The sequence below is a fragment of the Hypomesus transpacificus genome, chromosome 2, assembly GCF_021917145.1.
Source record: "Hypomesus transpacificus isolate Combined female chromosome 2, fHypTra1, whole genome shotgun sequence".
NCBI lineage: Eukaryota > Metazoa > Chordata > Actinopteri > Osmeriformes > Osmeridae > Hypomesus > Hypomesus transpacificus.
Window position 1 is genome coordinate 10905212 of NC_061061.1, and position 26022 is coordinate 10931233.

Genomic DNA, 26022 nt, shown 5'->3' on the forward strand with positions numbered 1-26022 from the left:
ATCAACCTTTCGTTCTTAATGTGATTACTGAAGCACTGCATCCTCCATGCACACTATATATGTACCTTTACCTATTAATATCATGAACATTGGGTCAATGAATCCCCCTGCGAAGGAAACAGTATCATGTTAATTATCACAGCCATCTGGTCCAGGCACTGAAGAAGCTCTGTGTTGCTCTCCCAGATTTGTATCCGTCAGTCAAAGCCGGCTTCAAACAAGCCAAGGAGGTTCAGAAACAGCAGAGACCACATTGACGGCCCACAGGGATTTAGGAGTGGCATTAAATGAATCTTCAGTTGGCATTTGACTCTCTCAATTTTGTTGCTCTTACCACACATATTGATTTTGCTGTTGGGTTCATCGTGTGGAGAGTGAAAGAAAAGTATTTCTCGTTTCTCAAAATGTTATATAATCTTTTTGGGGTGTTTATTTTGTGAAATGCAATATGATTACATTCCATGATAAGTCTGATACAAAACATGTGTGTTTTATCCCATGGTAAAGCAGTTTAGCATGCCCATTCACCTCTGTTACTTTTATAAATGAACTAAATAAACATCATGTGATTCTAACAAGTTGTCCATCATTTGTATTTCCGACCATTCCTGTAGTTGTAGTATTTCCAAAAGCTGTCAACAAGATAGTGTATGAAAGATTCCCGTTGGTAACAGATACAAGTGAGAAAGAGCTAGGGGGCAATCGAGGTGAAGCAGTTGCTTTTTCAGTGAGCTTCAGCATAAGCCACTACTAGTAACTTTATAACATGTTGCATCGTTCTATTCCAGCCCAGTGTTCTGGAATCAGGTTTCAAAATAACAGACTTGCTTGTCTTACTTAGCAGTTGAACTGGTAAACTGAAGAAAAAAAAAACACCTGTCCTTTTTATACAGCTTAAAATGACACCCAAAAACTCAGTTACTGTGACAAAAGTAATTTTCATGACCAAGCATTACATGAATCATTAAATGATGTCAGCCATCATAAAAACAGATGCAAAAACAAAATGGCCGACCAAACACTGCATATTTTAAATGCTAAAAGTCACGCTCTGATTGGACAGGATGTAGATTGCTTTGTGCATAGCCGGTGTGTGCAGCCTATGGTATACAAGTATATAACAAAATAACTATTTGGTTACACTTACAGTAGCCTATAGCTAGGCAAAGACAGTTGTCAGTTTGTTAACAATTAACAATTGAGTCAACTTGATAGAACTGTCACTGAAGAAATAGTTATTAAACCTAAACTATACATTGTTGACACTGTAGGCCAACTTTGATAAACGTTGTTGCCCATGTTAGAGGCCGCTGGATTCGCACTGTGTCCTTGGTCCATAACCTACAGCCTTCAGTGATCAATAGCACGCTGTTATCATGACCTTATCCTTTTAGGATGATGAAACATGATGCATGAAAAGCGCCTTAACTGGTGTGTGTTGTGGTCTATATTTGTTTGCATGTAAACAACACAGTTCTATAATGATTAATTTATAATTCCAAAAGTTAGTATTAATATTGATAAATAATTTGGAAGCACTTGCCAAGTCAAGTTCAGACGCTGTTTCTACGGTACCCGGGGAGGCACAAACCTTATCTTCAAACAAAAGCGCGAAACGCTTTCACCTCCTCAGTCAGTTCCGTGTGGATCGCAGCGTAGTGCAGCCTCATCTCGCACTACACCACTGAGAAAGAGTGAGTGAGAGAGAGAGAGAGAGTGAGACGGTTAAAGAGAAAGCCAACAAGAGCAGAGAAAGATAAAGGAAAGAGACGGAGCGACAGACTGTTTGAAAAAGAGTGTCCAGAATTCGTCACCTTTTCTTTCTCAATTCCATCACTAACCCTACCGGCGCTTGGATGAACCAAAACCTATCGATCTATCAGTGCTACACCTGGATCGTCTGACCAGCGCAGAGTAGGCATGTCCCGAAGGAAGCAGAGCAACCCACGACAAATTAAACGTAAGTTTTTCATTTTAGTTTTGCTGTGTTTTTAAATTATTATAGCTTAAAGCCTGTTTCAGTTCGTGGTATTGGGTAAGTTACTGTGCTATTATTGGGTTACTTGGGAGAGGACAATTGCCAAATCGCTAAATTGATAGCGCGTGGTGCGTATAGGTAACGGTATTCTTGCTATTGTAATTAGCTACATATTTTTTGTCCTGGTTTGGACTTTTGTCAGTGAAATAATGTTTTGTAATCCATTGTGAGAATTACATGACGTTTAGTCAAAAGTTATCCTGGTGTTGTCAACTTTTATAAGAGAAAGATACAAAAGCTTTACTCTTGGTAAAGGTGGAGGTGGCTATTAGAGATGAAGCAAAGCTAATTAACGGATCTGATGTTGTCATAATATTGTCAAGGTGGAGAGACGGTAAAACCATAAACATAAATAAATATTGTAACATTTTGTCATACAATTGAAAAATGTAGCCACCATGTTTTTTGTTTATGAGATCAGTTAGAGGAATTGAAAGAACATTTTAACTGAATTATTTAAACATTGTGTCAAAACATCGTGGACTACGGTGGGAAATTATGGGTAGTTGATGCAATCCATATTCATTAACAAATAACAATATCTGTGTTATAACATTCAGAATTGTTGAACACACTTGAACACAATCAAAGTAAAATACACATCATCTCTCTTTCACACAAAAACGCACGCACGCACACACACGCACACGCACACGCACACGCACACACACACACACGCCTACACTAATTTCCTCTCTCTCCCACACATGGAAACATGCACACAGTATTATAGTAAAAGTTTTTGTGACTTAATATTAGTGACTTAATAATTCCACATACTAGGCTACATTAAAAAAATGTTGCAATATGGCAATTATACATTTGTGTGATTTGTGCAAACTGTGTTTGTTGCTAAATTTTAATGTATTGAATACTCTGCTTTGTATTATCGAGATAGAAAACAAGAGAATGTTGTTGATTGTACTTTGTACTCAGAAACTTTATTTGTTGCTGTGTTTATTCAAGAAAATTGTACTTTATATACGTTATTCCAATGGTTATTTAAGTCACAATATGTAATAGTTCTTAAATAAAAATGCAGTTAATTCAATCATAATTTAATTGACTATAGCTCTGTGTAAGTACACCATTATTTTAAACACAGTGGTACTCACATCTTGAAAAGTCCAATCCTGTTCATTTTTCTGTAGTTATAGTAAAGGCCTGTAGGAAAAATAAGACACACATACACACACACATATAGCATACAGTAAGCGTATAGCGTCTCTATGTTGTCGTTATAGTGCAGCAGAAACCTGTGTGCTTGGTCAGTGACGGGTTTATCTGAAGAGCTGGAATGAGACCATGTGGGTGCTTGTAGATGTGGTTTGGCTGATTGTCCTCTTCTCTCAGTACTATGTGGCTTAAGTTATTTTTGCTAGACACACAAAAACATGAGCTGTCATTTGTTGTTTGTTTCAGTAATTGTTGATTAGTGACATAGTGCCTGAGCACTAAAGCTTAAACATATTGATGGATGAGTGTGTCTGTGTGTGCATGCCTGTACTTGTGTGTCTCTGTGTGTCTGTTTAGGATTGATCTTTAATCCTTAGATATGGAGTCAATGATAAATCATTTGTTTCTGTTGTTTATCTCTGAGCAAATCATCATCAATATTTGAATTGTGTTTGATTGTTTAAATTTAATTTAGATTTTCAACAGTTTTTTCGTGTCTTTTTGGGGGGGATTAACCAGTTTAGTTCGAGTACATTTAATTTAATGATTTCAAACACGGAAACATTTTTTTTTTTTTGCATGTAGAATTTAATTATTCTGTGAAGCTGTTGGGTGTATTTAATTTATTTTGGTTTGAAACAACGATTTTTTGGACCAAGTTTAGTCATTTTACTGTAGTGCCACGATCAAACATTTAAAGGAGCTGTGTGTCGATGAATCTCAGAGCAATCCAAGTGTCATTAACCCATGCAGAAAATAAGTGAGCACCCACTCTATGACGACACACTTATAAATGGACCAATCCAGAGGTAGCCTCTAAATTTTTGTTGTCAAGCAAAGCTTGGAGGGATAGAGAGAGGCATTGATACCAGTATTCTCTTGCTGTGACCCGAGCTTATCTGAATTAGTATGTCATGTGTAAGTTTGTGTTAATGTGGAGCGTGTGTGTTCAGCATTAAAATAAAGCCCCAGTTAGAAATCAGAAAGGTCATGGGTAGCCTGGATCTCCCCTAGCCCTGGATAGCACAGGAAGGGCCAAGGAGGCCAGGCACAGAAAGTCAGCACAGACAGTCATGCTAAAGGACAAAAAGGTTGTTGGGCGCAGTCCCCCCGCCTCCCCCCACCCCTCCCCACCCCACTGCATACATTGGACTGTTATCTAAAATTGTGATTTATGCAGTATTTTAATATTTTGCTTATTCTTTCCCCTTGGGTGCTCTCTGAGCACAGATAAAAAGGCGATGCTGAAAGAGCACCATTAATTTGCTCCGATGACTGGTGAGATAAGGCCTGATAATGGGATAGATAAGGAGAGGAGATATACCATCAGAAACCAGATTATTACCATTAAAATTCCAACCCAGCAATCTGCAGCTGGCTGATAATTCCTTCTCCGTTTCCAGCACTTTGGATGATAAGGCAAAAATAGTCACTCAGAGCTTCTTGATTAGGCTGCCTGGATGTCCAGATAATGCAGTGATAAATTATGTATTTTCCCCTCTTGTTTTTTTTCTCAGAAACGTTACATCTGATTTTTTTTTCTCCTTCTTCTTCTTTCTCTTCTTCTTCTCCTTCTTCTATATTTCTTTCCTCTCCCTGTGTCCTCACCCCTTCTCCTTTGCTCTCCCCAGAAAGTGAAAAACCCACTACGCTTTTATTGTAATAAGAGTTTGATAGAGAGAGCAGATATGGCTGAAGGTGTTTTGTGTGGGAGCACATATCAATGTTATCAAGCCATCTCCCTGGCCCAGCTGCTAGCTGCTGTTGTTTTTAGCCTTATCACCCTGTGCCAATATGCCAATAAATGGCCCAGATTGTTAGTCGCCACACCAAGACAGGTCAGCTGAATTTGACAGGAATGATGAAAATATCGCTGATGCTCTGCGGATTGCGATTAGCCGTAATATGAATTGTGAATTCCTCCGAGCTCCTTGTCCTCCTGTCCTCCCATCTCTGCTGCTCCCCCTTCCTCCCCCTCTCCTCTCCTCCTTTGCCTACCTCCCCCTATCCCCTCCTGTCCTCTCCTCCTCCTTGCCTCAACCTCTTCTCCTCTGCCTCCCAATACTTCTTCTCTCCTCCTTCGCCTTCCTCCCGCTGCTTTCCTCCACCCTCCCCCTCTCCTGTCCTGTCCTCCATCCCCCTCTCCTCTCCTCCTCTCCTCCCTCTCCCCCCTCCTCTCCTCTCCAGGGCTCCCGGTTGTATCCATACCCCGGCTCCTACCGGAGAGTGCTACATTTTGAAGCTTAATAGGAGGGAAAGATATGAACCCGCTGAATTGAATCCGGGCCTCTCCCGAGTAATTTTTCTGTAAAATTGCCCCCCAAAGTTTGGTGGCGCAGAGGGGAGACGGTGCATGATGGAAGGAGAGGCCTTCCTGGTGTTGTTTATGGGCGGCTGGCAGGCGCCTCCTGAGGGAGTGTGACGTGCACACGACCTGTGTGAGATGTTCTTATTAAACTGACGTAGTGCTCGCCCCTTAACGGTTGTCTTGGGCGCACCGTGGGACCACACATACTGCTCCCTGGATCTCTCTCCGCGTGGCTTGTTGGACCCTAAAAGGCCTCTCCTCTCTCCAGGATAACTCACTGTCTCCAGCAGCCACAGTGTGTGTCGTGTGTGTTGCTCTCGTACAACAGCAACGCGATGAGCTGACTAGCTGCTCACTCTTTACTGTAATGAAACCTATAGGTTGTACGGAAATAGTATAAGAGTTTCAAAAGCACCGTGAATTCGGCTTAATGTCCAGAACAAATCTATGCTGTAGATAACAATCTTTCCATCTGCAATGCTGGTTGAATGGAGCTGTTGTGTTGGGGCCAGTACAGAGTGGTGAAATAAACTCTCTACCCTCCCTTTTCAAAGTATTCTCCTGACCAGGGTCCACGACAGACAGGGAGCTGGCCAGGTTCTAGACAAAGAATATCTCTTCTGTTTGTTGTGTTTGCCTGGGAAGAAGACCTCATGCTGGATCTCTCAGCACTGCTTGTATTGTAATCAACACAGGGCCTCCAGTCTGTACCGCATGTGGGTTTGTAGCTCTGTAGCATGATTAGACATGGTTTAACGTCAGCACTCAGTACAGTATAGTCATATCAGGTGACATTTATATCTAGGAAGGGAACGATTATCAGTAGCAACTTACATTGGTATGGGATAAGGGGAGTGTTTATTGAATTGACTGCCTTGTGTGTGTGTGTGTTTGTGCCATGCCTCCATGCTTGCCTAAGAGTGGGTGGGACTGTTGCCTTTGGGTTCAACATCTAGGCTTGTTCTCCCTCTTGAAAGGAAACATGGAGTGTTCCTGTCCATGCAGTCTCAAGCATGTTATCTCAGTGGTGTGGAATTGTATTTCACCCAGTCCCATAGAGTCCACTTGTAAACCAACTCAGGCGGTCAGATGTCTCGAGGGACATCGCAGCCGTTTGGAAGCCAGCCCTGGTGTGTTTAAGAGTGGTCGTTTTTTTTCTCTCTCTTTCGTGTGCCGGGCCTGACAATCACGCGGATTCGTCTCCGGAGCTCCTCTTCGATTCCTGTCACATGACGAGTAGTTGGTGGATGCCAGCGTTTCCCAACATCTGTTCTCAGCCAATAACAGCTTGTGTTATGCTGCCGCCTCGTCTTCTTAACTGAAGGCCTCGTATTTCACTATTTAACTGTCTTTCTGAAGCTTTCGACGCCACTCAGCATGTAAACAATGTGTCCACGTCCACATGCCCCCCCCCACAGTTATTTTAAAGTGGCTTGTTTTAACGGTGTCACTGTACTGGAATGTTCCCTCGCATTGGAGTGGATGTGGAGTGTGCGCCGTGACCCCCAGGATTTTAAAGGGTGAGGACACGACTATTTCCTTTGTCGAAAACACGGCGTGCAAGTGAATGTGTGGTAGGATGAGCTGGGGTTGGCATGGTGAGGAAGGGTCGGGGGGGGGGGTGTAGTGTGGCTCTGTGCTCTTTCTAAAGACTGGGCGACAGTGTAAACTGTGGGCAGGTCCGGCACTTCAGCAGAGGTGAAAGGTCACTTCCTCCTTGCGTTTCCTCTCTATCTTCCTCTTTCCTGAATTCCACCACCATTATTATTCCAGTTACTGCGGTTACACATCTTTGTCTTTGCCCTTCATGCTTGTTACCAGAGGAGATGTTAGAGAAACCAGATTCCTTGATTAAATCAACAGTTATGATAGAGTTTTACTATCATTTTGAGTTATACAACTGCATAATACAATATCTAGGAATTTCAATTTCAGATTGATTATGTCCCACCCAACATCACTACTTATTTGTATTGTGTTAAATCTGTTGTTTGCCTTTGTTTATTTAGATTTGATATCAATGATGCTCATTTAGCCCCAGGTAACAATTGACTTTCAGCCTTGGAGTTAATAGCCTTGTCTCCTGCTTGTAGGGATCAATATTGGTATTAATTAATCACCCTTATCTGGGTCCGGATCTGGTTCCATTTGTTGTAACATCAGCAAAATATCAATAGAGAAAGTGGACTCCCTGATCGTCATGGCAACTTCATCTCTTAGGTCAGAGAGAGTTTATCTTATCTTGCTGCAGAGAGTGGCAAACTGCTTAGGAATCTAGTTTACACTCTGAGATCATTGATTTTGGCTTCCCCCCCACCCTTGTTGTTCGGGCAGAGAGAGAGAAAAAAGAGAAAGGCGGCGTGTAATCAGGAGAGAGATGTGAGATTTAAATATTGATGTCCAGAGGCCATTACTGAGGAGGTCCTTTGGTCCAGCTGTTGTTCAAGTACGTCCTTTTAAGACCCAGACAAAGCTTTGATTATCAGAGGTGTCACAATGGAGTATGTCTGTATAGAAGACTGTGTGTGTATGTGTGTGTGTGTGTATGTGTGTGTGTGTGTGTGCACGCAGGGGAGGGGGGTCAGTTTCCTGTAGCCTAAGCCACAGAATGTTAACAGATTCTTCTCCACATCCTGGCTCCCCTCTGCATGGTGACTCCTACACCTCTGAGACCACGAGGTGGTGGGACACAGACTCTTCTACTGCTGGGTCACAGTGAAGCTGTGGGCCTTCCATTTTTCAGACCTAAATGAACCACATTGGCCATGTACATTTATCTGTCTACAACTGTCTGTCTGCCATATGCATATATATAGAGAAGGGCTCCAAGACTACAGACATGTACTTTTTCGGCATAATTATGTTTAATCAGGCTGTGGTGCTGCCGGTTATGTACATCGACAGGATGTGTCTTTGTGTTCCTCTTGTTCAGAAAAGCAAGGCTGTCCTGAAAAGGAGCCTAGCAACCATTGTGTGACAGCGATGCGAGGCGTTGAGGGGAGGCTGGTGTGGCATGTGGAGACCAGGGCTCTGCCGCTGAAGGCTTCTAACAACCAAGCTCATCAGCTGTGGGATGGTCCTCAGCCCTGGAGCCCAGACACGCCTGCTGCCCCCCCCCCCCCCCCCCCCCCCGCCGCTTCCAACAACCCCCCCCCCCCCCTTCTCTTTGCCTTCAGGACATAATTGCCACATTTAACATTCTCTATTTGGCCCCTGCCAGGAGGGGAAATGGTGAGGGTGGGGGGAGGCAGGCAGGCAGACACATCATGAATTCTTTCATTTGACTTGCACAGTCCCTTTCACCTGGTTGGTGCACAGTTATCTCACATGGAGATATTGCTCAATTAAGGGACATTTTCTGAGGCCGATCTAGATAGCGCAGTTCTGTTGGTTGGCGTGTGAAGTCCTGACGGTATCAGGGATAGGGAGATGGGCCTTGTCATGTGCTGTGTCGTGCTCCTATGGCTCATCCATAGGTATGAGGGAACAGAACACTGCCCCCCCACAAATGAAACGCTCCTTAGTTCCAGTCTACTGTAGAATTGTAATGTCCACAATGGAATTCCCAATCTTGCAATGCTTGGGGGGTAACAAATCTAGGCCTATTTCTCATTTATTATTTTCTACAGTTTAGGTTTGATCAGGTCGACTTTTATTGACAAGGAGTAAGTTATCGTATAAGCTTTTTTTCTCACCATAAAGGCATCATTGAGACTGGGCTATAGCAGTTTTGGATGCTACAGATTGCAGCGAACGTGATGTAACAAACCAACCACCTATACTCCCATTTTCCTCTGCCCAGGAATGAACCACTTGTTTTGTTTTCATCTTCAATAGCCGTCTGAAAAGGGGGGATTTAACGAACGTTGGGGGGGTTTCCAACAAAATGCGAGTTGGCACGGCAGAAAATGAAGCTTTATTAGATGCTAGGTTTAAATCAGCCGCTTGGCAGGACTTACAGCCGGCGTGTTTGTGGCGGGCAGTGAGAGGCACAACTTTGCATTTGTCGGGCATTAAGATAAAACACGCCAGGCGTCATAGTTAAAGGATAGGTGGAAACAGGGGATTAAGTAACAGGCCTTTCACTTCGATTTGTACATCAGCATAACTGCAAGACGCGGGGCAAACACAGACTCCATCTCAAGGGTTCACTGGAAAATCACTAATGACTAAGCTTTGCTAACAGATAACCAATTTATGTCAAATGTGCCGAAAATATAAAACAAACTTCAAAACATGTTTTAATACTTTAAAGAGGCTGTGTTTTGATTTGCGGCGTTTCCAAGCCTGTGATGGCGTAGACAGCCCAGCTTATGTCCAGGGATGAGAGAGGGTAGCATGAACACAAATAGCCAGAATGTGTTCATTGACTCTCATTGGTGTTGATCGATTACATTTTAGTGACTCTACGCAAATCAAAATAGGGGTTTGAGTTTGATTGGCTGACAGTGATGATTGACAGGTCCTTAAACGCATCATCCCCTCCAATTACTAGAAATGTACAATGAACATTGGAGTCCAATGTGTCCAATTCGCGTCGTGCCTAACAACTCCCCTTACCTGTTCTAAAATCAGCGTAAACCACGGCCTCTTGGAGCTTATTGCTTAATTCAAGAATGAGGATCAAGCATCACATTTTCCTTGCATTTTAGAGAATTCTTATCTAGTATTTGCAAAGGCTGGTGACATTGAGCTAGTGCTTTGACCAGCTAAAATACTCATGGGATCACTTTTTCTTTTTAATCTGAGGTAACACCACAGCTTCTTCCGTATGGAAGCCATGATTATGGAGTTAGACACACAGACAATTTGTTATAGTCTGTAAAGTAGTAAGTGCAGTATATAAAGTGTCAAACCTATGCATCTGATTGGTATTGTTAGAGCAGTGTCATCCAAAGCATAATGCTTCACTCGCACACACCCTGCCCAGGAAGTAGTGTGAAGCAAGAGGCTGGGATTCCCAGAGACACACATTTGGCCATAATCAAGTTTCTTAAGCTTCAGAAACACGATAACAACTGGGTCAGATGATAAGCCGAAGCTAAACAGGAAAAATAGGGCCCCTCTGATAGAAAAAGAAAAAATCTGATTGATAGATGTCTGCCCTGGCCTCCATCACAGACGGCTGACAGTTTAGTTTGGGATCAGAAGATTCCGGTCTTTAGATTTGGTCGAAGGGGGAGAAAGGGGGGGGGGGGGGAGCTAGGCAAATATGAAGGACACAAAGGTCAATGGCTTCTCTCCCCCTCTCTCTATCTCTCTCTCACCGTCTCCCCCTCTCTCGCTATTTTTTGATAGCATGCTTTGACAAACTGTAATATGTGGCTAAGCTTTGTAGACAGACACACAGTCCCAGTTTCGAATGTCCTGTTGCACTAATCTTGCATCGTATGATTGAAAACGGAGGAAGGACCTTCCACACAGGCAGGCTGACAGACTGCTCCGGTAGACTGGACTGAGAGGTGTCATCCCTGTTGTCTGCCAGTTAGATTCCCCTTTGGGTTGAATCACATAAACAACTCCATCGATTGTGAGTGAAAATGTTATTGTAAGTTCGATGAGATAACCCAGTGTGAACCACTGAACCGGTGGAAGTTTGCTTGAAATGGAGACTGTCTGTCTGTGGTTGTGCTTGGATCAAACGTGGAGCGGTGACCAAGCGTGATTGGGTGCGTACTGTAAACAAATGCAAACCCCAAAGTGTTATCTCATCCCCAGTCCCCTCTCTGTTGACCTCAGAGAGAGAGAGACGGGCACCATGAGGACGTCAGTGTTTTGGGATGTTGTGATCCAGAATGTGTCACTTAGATACGCCAAGCCACCGTGACATCGAGTTAGCTTGGAATGTACTTGGAAGCTGCACTTTTATAGTAAATACTAGGCTCTTACTGAGCAAATCCCCCCCCCCCCCCCCCTCTCTGGTGGACTCCATAGACGCGACCAGAAGATTTGTCTAAAGAACTGACGATCAAGGTCTCACACTCATGATGAAGTGGCTATGCAAATACACATTCAGCCCAACTGCAGCCAATCTGTTTGGTTCATCAGGTTTCATTTGAGGAGGGGTTGGGGGGAGGAGTGTGTGTGTGGGGGGGGGGGGTACAGTGGTGTTCACTGGATGTAACGTGACAATAAAGGGATTAGGCCGAGATCATTCTGATCTGCTAGGGATGTCATTTAGCAGGAGACAGCAAGTCTTTGTTTGTCTGAAGTGGTTGAAATGACAACCTTCGCGTCAAAGACTTTAGGAGAATAAAGAAGAAGCCTAATTAGTGTAATTATCCCTCATGGTTTGACCTAGCGATGTCCATACTATTGTAGAGATGCTGGAGTGCTCGAATCGGAGAGTATGTTTCTCAAGAGGGATTTAATGGAACGCTCAGCAGAGTAATGGACTATATTTATCAATGACTTACATCATACAATGTTCCTAATTCAGAAAAGCCAATATTCTCGACTATAACAACTCCCAACTTATCTTTGACTTACTTTTCCCCCCCATGTGATATCAACCCAGCTAGCTTTGTGTCTAAACAGGACAGCTTTGTAATCTAAAATGCTGTTCGTTTCATGTAAAACATCTCATTCGGAGGCTTCGTCTGCCTGGGCCTTATCATGGCATAATTCACTGCCTCCCCCAGATTTCTTTGTGGTAATTTATTTAAATTCCCACATGTTTGTATATTTCTGTCTCCTTTCATTCAAATGATTGCCTTTCATAAGTTCAAAGACTCTTCAGGACCTGCCTAGTAACTTTTACCGATAGGAATTTTCTGGAATAAAATAATCCTCACCCTTGCTGTTTTTTGTTTTGTAATAATACAGCTGAGCATAATGTTCACTGAACTAAGAGGTTATAGACATTAGTTTTATATTGGGGATCAACAAAGAGTTCCCATCCTGAACAGGTATACTAGTACAGTAACTGTGCAGCACAGTAGAGGGCTGTGTATGCATGGGGGGTGATATGTGTGTGTGCTGTGTAACCACAGTCCTGTGGCTGCTGTGGTCTTTGTCCAGCCCCTATCAGCATATCAGCAGTGTCTCTACCGTCTCTGCAGCCCAGTTGTATAATGCACCATTTATGGCTTTGTGGGGGGAGATGGCGGCCGGTGGTGGAATGGCTCCGGGCCTTCCTCTCAGTCAGTGGATTAGCTGCCGCCTGCTTCAGCGCACTCTAGCACGGTGTGAAATCAGCCTTCGCTCCTGCGACGGAGGCTCCTCTCCTCTGCACTCCTCTCTTCTCCTCTCCTTCTCGCTCCCCCCCCCCCCCCCCCCCCCCCCGCCTCTCTTTACGCAAAGCCTCTCCCGGCCATCTGTGAAATGTGGAAACTCTGTGTCTAAGTTGAGTTCAGATCCCCAGCCCTGCGTAGCCGGGGCCAGGAAGCGAGCGGGCAGGCAGCGGAGGGGGGGGTGGATCAGCTCACTGATGTCGTGCCGCGTCTGCAGGAACCCTGCCTGTTCTCCGCGGGCGAGCTGGAGAAGAGGGTCCAGGCCTGGGCGAGAGCCGAGAGATCCCGGCCTCCAAATCCCCCCCCCCCCCCCCTCTCTCTCTCTCTCTCTCTCTCTCTCTCTCTCTCTCTCTCTCTCTCTCTCTGTGTGTGTGGTGGCATGGTTCCCCAGAGCCTCTGCCCAGTCCTTTGAAGATAAGATGTTGATACAGAGTCCCTTTTGCTGCGTTCCTAGCGGATCGTCTTTGTGCGCCGCGGTCTTCTCCTGGAACCTGGGAGTGATCGCGAGCCATTAGGCCTGCATGGGCTTCATATATGTGTTGGCCGGCTCCGCTTGTTAGGAGAGGCAGATACCAGCTCAGATCAACACAGATCATTGGGGATCACCCCAAATTATATTCAGGCAGAGGAATCAGTATGTTTTGTTGTTCAGCTCATCCGGTGACTGATTATCCAAAATGTGCTGTGTGAGCATTTTAGACGTAGCAATGCAAGGGGGCATACCTCCTCTTTTTTAACTGATTCAGAACCTCTGCATCCTCCCTCGGCTCGAGCACTACAACAGCGTGCCAGTCTGACTCTTCTCATCCCACCCTGCTGTCAGGGCTGGAAGAGGGACATGACCCCATCACAGCCTGGGTTTCGAGCGATCGACTGCCGGGATTTTTTTCGCCCCCGTCCTGTGGCTTTGGGGTTCCGATCTGTGCATAATGGCTTGTGATCGCGTGGTGTTATAAGAGAGGGGTGGGGGGGGGTGGGGGTGGAAAGCTGCTTCTGGGTCCAGCTACACATCATCTTTCCATCCACAATGTGAGTGTCTCTGTCGCTGAGCTCGTCAGGGATGGAGTGTTGATTGCTTTTTGATACCCCTCCAACATGGGCGGGCTAATGAGGATATACTTATACAGTGTGTGTGTGTGTGTGTGTGTGTGTGTGTGTGGGTGTGTGTGTGTGTGTGTGTGTGGGTGTGTGTGTGTGTGAGCGTGCGTGTGGGTGGGTGTATTTGTAATGTGTGTGTGATAGCTTAGACAGACCCCACACTCCTCACAAGCCCCTGTCCAAGTACCCCCCCCCCGTCTCCCATCCCTCTCAAATCTCTATCCTTTCCTTCCCCAAGAGAAACACTGCAGCGATTAGATGGGGAAACGTGGACTTCGCTGGTAGAGAGAAGGGCTGTTCAACTAAGAAGCCTTGTTAGTTAAACAGTTGAGCATTGTAGATAGAGACAGGATGCATCCTCCCTTAACTCCCCAGCAAACCCCTGGTCTCTCCAAAGTGTGTGTGTGTGTCTAATGTGTGCACGCTATCGTGTGTGTTTGTTTTTGGTCTAGGATGAGCATTAAGTCAACATAAATGAGTTTATAAATATACAAATTCAAACATGCTCACCCACAGACCTCAGACACCCTAACCCATTCATTATGTGTGAAATCTGTTGGGGGGTCTTTCTATATCTTTCAAAGAGGCATCCCATTACACCCATGGGGTCTGTGTGATATAACACACACACAAAGTCACACACACACACACTCGTTTAGTCCCCAAGAGTTAGTGTAAAGTCCAAGACACGGGGCTGTAACAGGAATCATAGCGCTGTTGCCTCAGGTGTTATCTTGACTTGGATCTTAATTCCAATGAAGTGTTTTTTCTTCTTCTTCTTCTCCTCCTCCTACAGCAAGAGCCCGATCCAGGGACACTCCACTTGCTGTTTCCGCGGTCATACTTTATTGAATATCATTTGAGATAAGAGGTGTAATCCGCGGGGGAGGTGATGTATATTGACCAGCTCAACAGCAGCAGGGTACAGTACATGTCTGAAGATTGGGAGGGGGGGGGGGGTTTCAAATAACAAGACAGACAACATTGGTGGTGATGGGGAGGGGGGGAGTGGGAGTGGGGGAAGTGGGGAGTACTTTTCACTAAATCTCAGCTCTGTTTCTTAGCGCGGTGAGTGTTTGAGTGAGTGAGCGGGTGAGAGGGCGAGTGGGTGTTAGACTGGATGACTGGGCGACTGGGAGACCAGGGGAGGACTGGGAAGCCAAGAGCCTAGGAGAGTGATTACACAGACCAGGGAGTCAGTGTATCCAGCATCCATCTCTGAGGCAGAGAGGTCAAGGAACCGGCCGAGTCACCTAGAAAAGCCTTTCCCCGTCTTCCACCTCTCTGCTGCCTCCTTCTCTCCGGTGTCAGGGAGACGCAGCCCTCTCTGGCCTCGCATGGTTCATCTCATCAGGGGCTTCTTTATCTTGACTGGCCAGACCCATTACCCAGGAGCGCTCTGCGTCCTGCTCGCCTGGCTGGCCACAGACACAGGGGCATTATGGGGGAAAGGAGGAAGTCAGTTAGGGGTTCTTCAGTCGTAGTTTGGACACAGGCGGTCATGTCCTCTAAGTGTTGCTAATCAGTCGTTTGAGGAGCGGCTCTAAGGTGTTGTTTATCTCTATCGGAAAGTAACGTCCATTTAAATCCAAACTGTCAAAGAGTTTGTTGAAATGGCAGGCGTGTTGAAAGAGGTTTTACTTTCAAATGTGTCTTGAATGGAATTCAAATGCGTTTATTATTTTTTTTTGATGATGCTTTGAGAGTTTTAGGAGACTGTGGACAGAGTTTCACAGGTCAAGAGAAAAATACCAAAAGAAAATGGCCGTCCTGATACGCTCAAAACTGTTCAAATTCCCATGCCTGCAAAGAGTGCTGTGTTAATTTCCTTTTGAATTGTAGAAGAGAGAATGGTTTGGGTCTTGGAAAGGCAAACATGAAAGAAACCAGCCCAAACTCTTTAGAACTTTCCCGGGCGTTGTGCAGAATGTCGCTTTTTACTGTCTATGTAGGCTGTCGCCATCACGCTGTTTGAAGTACTGAAACGGGGACTGTATTTGCTTTGCAGACGTTTTCTTCCCCCTACAGAGTTTAAAAGTGTGACAGTTACACCAACTTTATCAATTCAGCCCTGCTTGGTTTCTTCTGTGAAATGGCTCCTATTGATTGGCCGGTTCACTTGTTCTGTGGTTGGTGGGTGTCTGGAGTGCAGGCGCAGGGTCAGGGTGCTGCTCTGTGTTCTGCCTGCAGCAGGGGCAGGGCAGGGGCCTGGAGACCAGGGGGCAGAGATGCACAAGGCCTAGCTCGTAGGTCCACGGGGAAAGGGGTAGTGGCATAGAGGACCAGAGTGGAAGGATGGCAGGAGAGCCAGGAGGTATGGCGGCAGGAGGGTATAGGGTGTTCAGGGGGTAAGGGGCAGGGGGAGGGTAGCCAGGGTGTTTGCTTCCAGATTGAGACAAGAGGGTTTGTGGTGATGGTAGTGGAGAGGGGAGGGGGTTCAGTGGAGCTAAGGAGGCCAGGGTGTGAGGCTCCAGATTGGGACATGAGGGAGTGGCAGATGCCCTTGGCCTGGCCCGGTTGGGGTGTGATCTCACTTTACCACCAGTCAGGCCTGTGCTTTCCAAATCTCTGAAGCCTATATTTTGTAAAGAAGAGGAGTTTGTAAAGGGTGACTGTATGTGTTGCCTGAATCTCTCTCTCTCTCTCTCTTTCTGTTTCTCAATCTCTGTCTTTCTTCTCCCTCCTAGTACTGCACTCCCTCCTTTTCCCACTGCTTTACAGAGAGAGAGAGAGAGAGACACACACAGAGCGAGATGGTGAGAGAGAGAGAGAAAGATACAGTAAGCTCGCTAAAGATTTCACTGAATTAAGAGATGCAGCTAAACAAATTCCCAACAACACTGGCTTCCCATTTGAGCTTCTCGTCTGCCTGGGGTTTAAAGCGCACAGTGCTATTTCTAATACCATTATCCTGTGGGTCTCTATGTAAGAGCTCTCCTTTTCTGTGGGTGGGAAGGGAGGAGGCTGCCAGGCAGCCTAGACCCCAACGTTATCAGCACCAGATGCAGGGGGACTTCAGACTTTCAATGGAAGGTAAAGAGAGGGGAAATTAATGAGAGCCATAAAGCTAGCAGGATAAATAATTAGGCAACCGGCTCAAGATCAGTCAAAATCTGCTCCTTCGAAAGTTTTTTTTTCTTTTTTTTTTCTTCTGTTTGTCAAAACTGTGGGATATGCCCGTTCATTTTTGGTAGCAATTTTTTACACTTGGGTGGGTTTTTTAACTTGATGTTTATTTTATTTTTTCTGGTGTGACAGCAAGTCCACTTATACTATAACTCTTTTAGCACATTTTTCTTTCTTCATTTGTCAGGAAGACCAGCTCTGGCCGTGCTTGCTGCTGATAATTGGACAGACGACTGCTCTCCTCCAGCGACTATTAGACAGACAGACAGAAGGAGACAAATCAGTTGTCGCAGTGTTACTCATAAATCAGTAGCAGGATACTTTGTCACATTCCCCCTCCGTGTCTCTGTATAATAAGCAACGCTCTGACGAGGGATCCTCCCCTTGTCTGTCTGAACACTTCGCTGACGTGTACAGATTGAACAATAAAAAAAAACAAAAAAAAACACAAAAAAAAAACCACACTTTAAACATTTCATTTTTTTCCCCTTAAGAAAGACCCATTCAAACTTCCCCTTAGCCATTGTAATTACTGGATGACTGATGTCATCGGGTTGAACTGATTGCTCTCCTTGCAGCTCCCTGTCAGGATCAAAGCTGATCGTGTTCTGGAGCTGTGGAGGACACTCTTTGCCGGTGCGTCCCGCGTTCAGCCGGAGTGTTTACACACGCTCCGTCCCTGTGGATTCTGGATCGTTGTTGTCGCACTACGTGGAGCGCAGCCTCCCTGTATTGTTCTAGGGCTCCACCGACACATTTGAAAAAGAGCTGAGAAATCACTGAAAGACTTACATTATCCGTCGCTGTCTTTGATCGCTATTCATGTGCCTGCAGTAGGTAATCTCTAATCTCTAATCTCATTCGCAGATATAAATAAACAAGTCGAGCTGTAAATGAGAGAAAGCAACAGAGAGGGGATTATGGTAATTTGGGGATAAGTAGAGGTGTTTAAAACGTGACTTCTTAATAAGGAAGTTACTTCCTTGAAAAAAGATCATCTTGCACTCTGTGAACTGTGTGCTGGAAAAGCGGTAATAACGATCACACAAACAAATGGATTTCTCCTGAACCCTCTCCATAAATAGATGCTGCATTTAATGAAGGTCTGGGGAGATATTTTGAAATTCATTACATGCTGTAAGCAATGTTGTAGGGTTAGAACTAAACGTTGACATTGTTGAGTTTCCTCTTTGAGATCAGATCATGAGGGTAATTAAGAGAGTGCTACTACTGTGCACAGAAAATTCCCGGGGGGATTATTATGGTCCCAGAATCACTTAAAGCACTTGTTTATTGGAAATGAATGCCTGACTTCTCAATGAAGGCTCAAATAACAGATACCTTCCAAATCATCTAACATACCGTGCTCACAGTCGATTTTAAGTCTCTTTTTTTATTTATTACTAATCTCTTCTAACTTGACATTTGGAAACTCGGGAATCAATTATATGTTCTACCCAAATGAAAGGAGGAAAAACGACTATATGACTTTAAAGTCTGGCTGAGCTCGCCTTTGACACGGCACATTACAAAGGGAAAAGAGTATCAGACAGCATACCTGATCCATAAAGAAAAAAGCCTTTGAAATGGATTGCTGGGTTGGATCCAGTCTGGCACAAGTCATGGCATTGATGGCACAGCCCCTGGGCACGGGGGGGAAGCTTGGCCTGGACAAGATGGTGACTGGGCCTGGTATCACTGGGCTTGTGTCCATCCTCAGGGAGCTCCTAAGCCATGCCGTCTGAAGAAGAACTGATGGGGTTGGCAGCACATGTGGGCATGCTACGGTTTTTTATTTCAGTCAAAACAGCCCCGATACTATCGCCTTGAGCCACCAACACAGCTCCAGCAAGCTGACCCAAATGATTGTGCTTCACACAAATTCCTCTTTTAAATCCGCTTAAAAAACTAGGAGTGAAGTTTTCTTTTGTTCCGGCCATAAAGTGTGGGGTGTGTGTGTGTGTGTGTCTGAGTGTGTGACTTTAGAGCATGTGTGTCTACGTTGTTGTTTTTTTATGTGATTTACCTGAAATGCTCATTAAAATGTCCAACAGCTGCAACTGTTAAATGTTCTCAACTCTTTGCCGGGGGTAAATTTGAAAAAGCTAATAAGAGAGTTGTATTCCTTTTTTAAACTCCCGAACGCCCAGCGCATCAAAAATGATTTTGATGATAATTATGCACCCAGCAGTCTCCCAGTTTTGTGGGACTTAATCTGAGAGGGAGAATTGACAGTTGCAACAGTTCCAAAAAGAGTTTGTTGATAGCCATCCCAGCGGGTAATGCAACCTGCACCTTTGATGAGAAGTTGAAAAGGGAGTTTGTGTTTTGGCCAGCCTGGCTTAACATTGCTGGAGGGAGCAGGGGACGGAGGTGTGGGGAGGGTGGGTTGGGGGTGGTGGTGGTGGGGGGGGGGGGAGGGTAGGGAGGGCAGCACTGTTCAAATGGGTCTCACCGGAAGGTTACAAGTGCACCACATTGACTCAACAGTAGGTGTATGCCAAAGCCACCAGTGCATATCTATTGTCTTTCATTATCTTTATTTCCTTATTATTATAAATGGCCGGCTCCCTCCCCCCACCCTTCTTCTTCTTCTCTTATTTGATATCCATTTAGATTGGAGCTTCATTAAAAAACCTCAGACAATAGAGTGACTTCTAATTAAGAGCTGGTGCATCTGGCCTCTGGCACCCTATCCCGTTGTTCCATCTATTTTGCTGGGGAGAATTCATTTGTTTCTTAATTAAGAAAAACACCAATAGCGTGAAAAATCTGCTTATGGTACCTGAATCCTAATTAGTTAAATAGTGAGGGGAAGGGAAAAACACATTCCAGTAGCCCTCGAAATGAACTCGCTGCTGATAAAAATGAACCAACTAGCCTTGCATAAATCGAAGCTGGGCAGAAAGTGTAGCATCATTATGGCTAAGACAATATGCAAACTATCTTCAAAGAAATCAAATTGCTGGAATGTTTTCATTTGCATGCATTAACCATTAACATAATGAGGAGAAGTGACATTGGACCCGGCCTGTGTGTCTGTTTGGATTGATAACTCTGCTGCATCTGCAAATAGTCTCTCTCCTGCTCAAAACATGATGCCAGCAGACAGTCAAATCAGCGTTGAACTGTGGAGAGGCTTTATCCTGCTCTCTTTATCAGAGGCCTGTGCAAACCTGCTGCAGTGTTGAATCAGAGCCACCGTTCTATGACAGCTATCCTTAAACAGGAAGGAGTCATTGTCTTTAAGATGCTGCGGAAAGACGGGGGGGAGGAGGAGGGGTGGGGGGAGGAGAGGGGGGGGGGGGTCCATGTGGCTGAAACAGGACTCACAGCGGTGAGCACATTGCTTAAGTAGACCCTCTCTTACACACACACACACACACACACAGGTCATACAACATGCGCACACGCATTCAGACTCTAACATAGCACCACCCCCATCCCAGCCCCCAATACACACACACACACACATCTCACTGCTTCCAGGATACCACAGGCTCACTTATCAGGGTGGTAAAGACTCACCATAGCCCGTGTTGGTGAGTGTTGGGCAACCAGCCAAAGTCCCTGTGTTTTCCTACTGCAGGCATCATGCAAACACACTGAACTGTCTGCTGTATTCCAAATACATTTTCTTGCGTGCTGTTTCCCTGGATCAGCCTCTTAGGTCAAATTATTCAATTAAGTGTCTGTTTATTACTGATACCAAAGCTGGTTGACAGTCTTACTTATCACCTTTTTTGCAGATTGGTGTTCTCGCAGAATACCACCATAAAGATTGCCTTGGCTGTAATTAAAATGGCACAGAGACAAATTTGGTGTGGGGCTAAGACGCTGGGAAATGAGGAGGGAATTGGGGGTGGGTGAGATGAAGGGGGTGCAGGGGTGACGTTCTGTCATCCAATGAAAAAGTTCAAGCTGCGAGCATTTAACAAAACAGGGTGTCAGACAGTGACAGTTCCCGGTGAGGAGAGGTTGTAAAGCAAGCCTTGACCCTTATGATGGCGTTGTTGTCTGCAACGAGCCGTTTGCCCGGAGAGAAAATGGCCGACCGGCAGTGTGTGCTCTGTGTGGAGCCAGGTAAACAGGAGCCTGGGCGGTGCTGTGTGGCACAGAGTGAGCTGCAGTCTTCATGTCCTCATGCCCAGCCAAGCCACCATCCACTGTGGTGTGTTTGATGAGAAATTGGCAGGGCCTAAGGACACGTGTTTCCGCGTCTCGTGGCAAACATACCTTTTTCACCGCGTCAGAAGCCACAAACTTGGGACTCCTCAGAGAAGGGAAAAACGGAGAAATGAAAGAGCCAATAATCTGAGCATGTGAAGCAAAAAAATATATATATTAAAAAAGACCTGAAAGACGACTTTGGATTTTGACAGAATCTTCATGCGCTTTTGAACAAAATTTGCATTGTTATCACAGATAAGCGACTATGTTTTTTACTTGGTGGTACATTTTGGGGAAATATGGGAAATGTAAACCGAGCTAACGATTCCACTAATGACGTGGATCTTTGCTTTTCTCCCCCGAACGGCGTCTTAGTAAGACTCGCAGTGCGGGATGCCTGATATCTGAATATTAAAAGGAGTTTCAAGCTCATCTGCAAATGTGATTTGCACATATCACACTTGTGCAGTCGTCAGCCTGCCACATCGCCAAGCTTCAGAGCAAAGCAGGCGAGGGAGGGCGGGAGGGAACAAGAAGGAAGAAGATGCACATATGGGTTGCCATTGATGTATTCTGTTCCTGACCTAATTTAAATCCCTGCCAACAAGCTCATATGCATACTGTACATTGGCTAAATTAGAGAGTGCAAACCTAGCCTTTCTCAGAGAGACAGGTGTAAACATCACTGTTGTCATAATGCACCAGAAGTAAATATGATAATCGCGCCGTGTTGCAAGAGAGCACAAAATAATTTGGACATCATTTTGATGCCTGGGGCCCTGGGGGAATGCCCCCTAGAACGGAGGTGCACATTGACATGCTTCACACGCCAAGATATAATTACAGCTGCCTGTCTTTGTTCCTGCCTAGCTTCCTCTCACAGCACTAGTCATTTGCTTGTGATATTTGGATATTTTTAAGAATTGAGTTATTCTCTGTGGGCTTTGAGAGGAAGTAAGGGAGAGTGTCACAGTAGGCCACGAGTCAAGGAGCATCAGCACTGTACAGTACTACCATTTTTAAAATAACAAGCTAAGCATTAGTAAAAATTATAATTGTATAAAATAACTGTCCTATTAATTTATATAACTCCATTCGAATATGTATTCTATAATAATAATAATAATGATATTGATTATATTTTTTAAAAATTAATTTAAAAGAGTACTCCACAAATCTAGTCATTAGACATTCTTTGACATCTTAAGCAGTGTTGATCATGAGGACAGCACCAGAATAGCAGCAGACTGTGTCGACTGCAGAGCAGTGGTTGTTGTCCTGATAATCCCTTCATTTGTAGCGTAAGGATCAGCAGGTTGTGGCTCCCCAGCCGTCCTGCATGTCAAGTCTGGGGACTTGTCATTTCTGAAGGAATATTTTGACAGAGCCTTCACTCCTCTCAACTCAGCTCAAAGGTCAAAGCTGTGCCACTTCCATTTGCTGTGTGAACACTCCATCCCCAAGGAAAGCGCCCCACGGCTTGCATCATCCTCTGCTCCCTCCATACCTCCCTTCCTCTCTGCATTCCTCCATCCCTCCGTCCATTCCTTCGTCCCTCTCTGCAGCCTTATTTTCGTTCCCGTCTCTCTCGTTCTAGGGGAGATAAAGGCTCCGCCCACACACATTCAGAGCTGTATTGTGCTTTATAGTAGGTTCGAAGCTCCCAAATTGAAGGGTAATTACAGCTTATAGACCTTCATTTACAAAAGACTAAGTGAGAAACTCGACTCAATTCACCTCAGTCCACTGTATTACCCTCCTTCTCTCAGTCAATTAGTTTATCTCAAAGTAGTGTTTTCTACCTACCTATCTGCTCCTTCACATTTCAAGTAGTCTTTTGTCAAAGTGGCAGTTGGGATATTCCCCCCCCCCGAAAAAAAAATAACATGGTGGGGTTTAATTATAGTACCTCTAGCGTATTGACGACTGTCTTTAATTTTGTGTTTTGTTTTAGTGCCCCCCCTCCTACCCCCCCCCAGACAGCACGGTGGGCCATGTAGACCTAACATCCCACTTATCAGTATCAAAAAGAGGCATTGCTGCCAGAACATTGTTACCTGCACTGCCAGCTAGCTCGCAGGAAGTGATGGAGTTATAGTGTTGGGAGGGCTCCTGGTTTTCCGAGTCCTCCGGGGTGTTATTGGTGTAAATCCCCCCTCTCGGTTCCCCTCAGGGCCTGGTGCGTAACATCGTTAGCTGCAGCTAAGGGGGACCCTGCTCTGTTCTGTTCTCTTTTCTGCTCTGGTCCATTCATCAACACATTGCGTTCGAGCCGTGTGCATTAGACAGATCTAGGAGCAACAGATGATGAAATCAGAGTGAAATTGCCACCCCCGTCCTTCATGAAAAAGCTCATGGAAGTGGAGCACCTGTACAGCAGAGCGCCAGACATACGAGTGTGATGGGGGGACGGATGGAGGAAGGGGGTTGGTGGTTGTGTGGGTGGTAGGGCTTGGTGGTGTGGGTGGTTAGGGGCAATGACATGCTGTCATACTAACCCACTGACAATGTAAATTAAGCAGGCACTCAGATCCATCAAGCGTGGAGCATCCACGAGCAGCAGTCAGCCTGCCACCCAGCTCTGCAGGCAGGCCCTGTGTGTGAGGCAGCGTGGATCCAGGGAGCAGAGACCCTGTTCTCTGTCTCGGGCTCTGGCAGCACCCTAATCTTCCAGCTGTAAGCTTCACATGGCCAGATCAAGAATAAGGAGGGGAAAAACCCTGTCTCTGTTTTAAAGGACAGTGCTTTGAATGTCATTTGACAATTTCCTTTTAATTAGAAGTAATTTACAGAAAGATGCCCACCAGCTAATCTTTACAGGATAATTAACTTCTATTTTCTTTACTTTTAATTAAAAAGTGGAAAAGATTTGGCTGATCCATAAAGAATTGTTCTTTTGAAATGTTCATCAGACTTCACACTTCTTTTGGCATTGGTAATATTTAGATCATATCGTCAACTCCGTCTCCAATGAGTTATAGCAATGATTTTTTTTCTTATCCGGGTATTAAGAAGTGGAACTATCAATAGTAGAAAAAGGAACCAGAGGCAAATTAGAATTGAATTAATGAAGATTTTTTTGCAAAGGAACCCCCCCCCCCTGCACTCCCCTGCACCCCATCCTTTAGCAAAGAAATGAAATTGACATCTTAGATATATCCATTTCATAGAAATTCCTTGATGGGAAAATATTGTTTTATCTACACTATTTGATACACTAATCATTTTCGTTTCTGAAGGCTCCCCATTAATTTCTTCTAAAATGATTCTGCTTGACTAAAAGCTGATTGTTGCAAAAGCAGTTAAGCTCAGTTAAGTTATATCTCCTTCCTATGGAGACAGATGTAAGATTTCCCATGTGTGGGTTTCTTACAGTACAGAAGTTCCCTCTGGATTTACATTAAGATGCTTTAGTTGTATTGCTGACTCCACTTATTCATATAATGTAAACACTTGGCAGTTAACTGTGTTACTTATATATATTGACTTGTTTGACTTGACTTATATTGACTTGTACTTATATATATTGACTTGTATATATTGATATAGTGCTTGGCAGTTGAGTAACAGCATTACTTGTTTTGACTGTTGTTAGCTGTAGCTAACTCCCCAATGCTAGCCAGTCCTAACCCTCAGTACTCAAACTACAATTGCTAGCCTTCCTTTAGTTATCTAGCATTGCTCCCCAGTGCTTTTGCTAGCTAGCACTACCTCTCAACAGATGAGCTAGTGGCTGAAGATGGATGCCCCTACTTAGCCATGATAGCTCCCCAGAGAAGGCTCACTCAATGGCTTGATTAAAAGGGAACGTTAAAGTGAAAAGCCTACCTCTAAACCAGTAATTAAGAGCCTACATATTTTACCTGCATTGTTTTACTTGTCACATTCAGTGTTACCATACACTGCAAATTCTTTCTTTTTGAAGGCCCAAAGTGACATCCATAAATCACCCGGAAATGAGAAGTAGACGAGGAGCCAATATTATATTATTATTGTAAAACCGGAATTATTACTGTTCAAAATAAAAAGGAGGGTGATTTTATTGAGTGATTTACACTGTCCTCAATTCATGACCACAGTAAAACAAGGCCTATCCGCGCCTGGAACCAAACAAGCCACAGTATCCTCCCAGTAGCTATTTAACCCCCTCGCCTTCTTTGGATGCATTTCCTTTTATTAGTTCAGATCATTTGGAGGACAACCCTGTGACTTTTATGGGTCTGAGTCGTGGCCAGTTGGTGGTGTGTGTGCAGACAGAGACACACAGTAGAGTGAAGCGAACCCCCAGTCCAACTCCGCCGTGGAACTGGCATCTGCAGAGGCCCTCGGGCAACCTCAGAGGTGCCTCCAGCATTTTAATGGGATAGGCAAATGCCAGCGTGTTTTCATGCCATTCCAATTCCAATTCATTTGGATTAAGAAGTAAGAACGTGCTATTTCCCTTTAACGTTAGGAGGGAGAGGCCGCTTTGAACAGCAGGCCAGTTCGTAAACACGATGCAATACATTTGTTTTTGGACTCATTAAAATACTCTTGTTATCAATTAATATATTGTAGTCTCAAAAACAACGTTTGTTATTGGATAGCACAAGGAATAACTAGGATTTGCAATCAACTCATAAAAGACCATTGTCTTGCCATTGGCTGATGTTATTTGGGTGTGTCATGGTATTCGTCCCTGAATTTATGGTAAACTTTGATTATCTCAGCTGATGATGTCAGTGGGATTGCTTGACAAGACTGGTTGCCATTTCACCACTGTGTTCATCAGCGTGTTGTGTGTTGTGTGTTGTGTGTTTTCATGCTCAGTCAGTCTCAGATTAACCCACTCCTCCTCCTTATTTTTTCCCAGCAATTTAAGAGACAAGCATTGG

The 26022-nt window shown here is 44.7% G+C and overlaps 1 protein-coding gene across 1 annotated transcript in view; it reads left to right on the forward strand.

Annotated features, from left to right (window-relative positions):
- The first annotated feature begins 1718 nt into the window (after positions 1-1718).
- Positions 1719-26022, forward strand: part of zfpm2a (zinc finger protein, FOG family member 2a) — a 106993-nt gene continuing 82689 nt past the window's right edge. Inside the window, exon 1 of the mRNA XM_047042858.1 lies at positions 1719-1960. Coding sequence (XP_046898814.1) covers positions 1921-1960 — 40 coding nt within the window. The 5' untranslated portion in view covers positions 1719-1920. The remainder of the gene's footprint in view (positions 1961-26022) is intronic.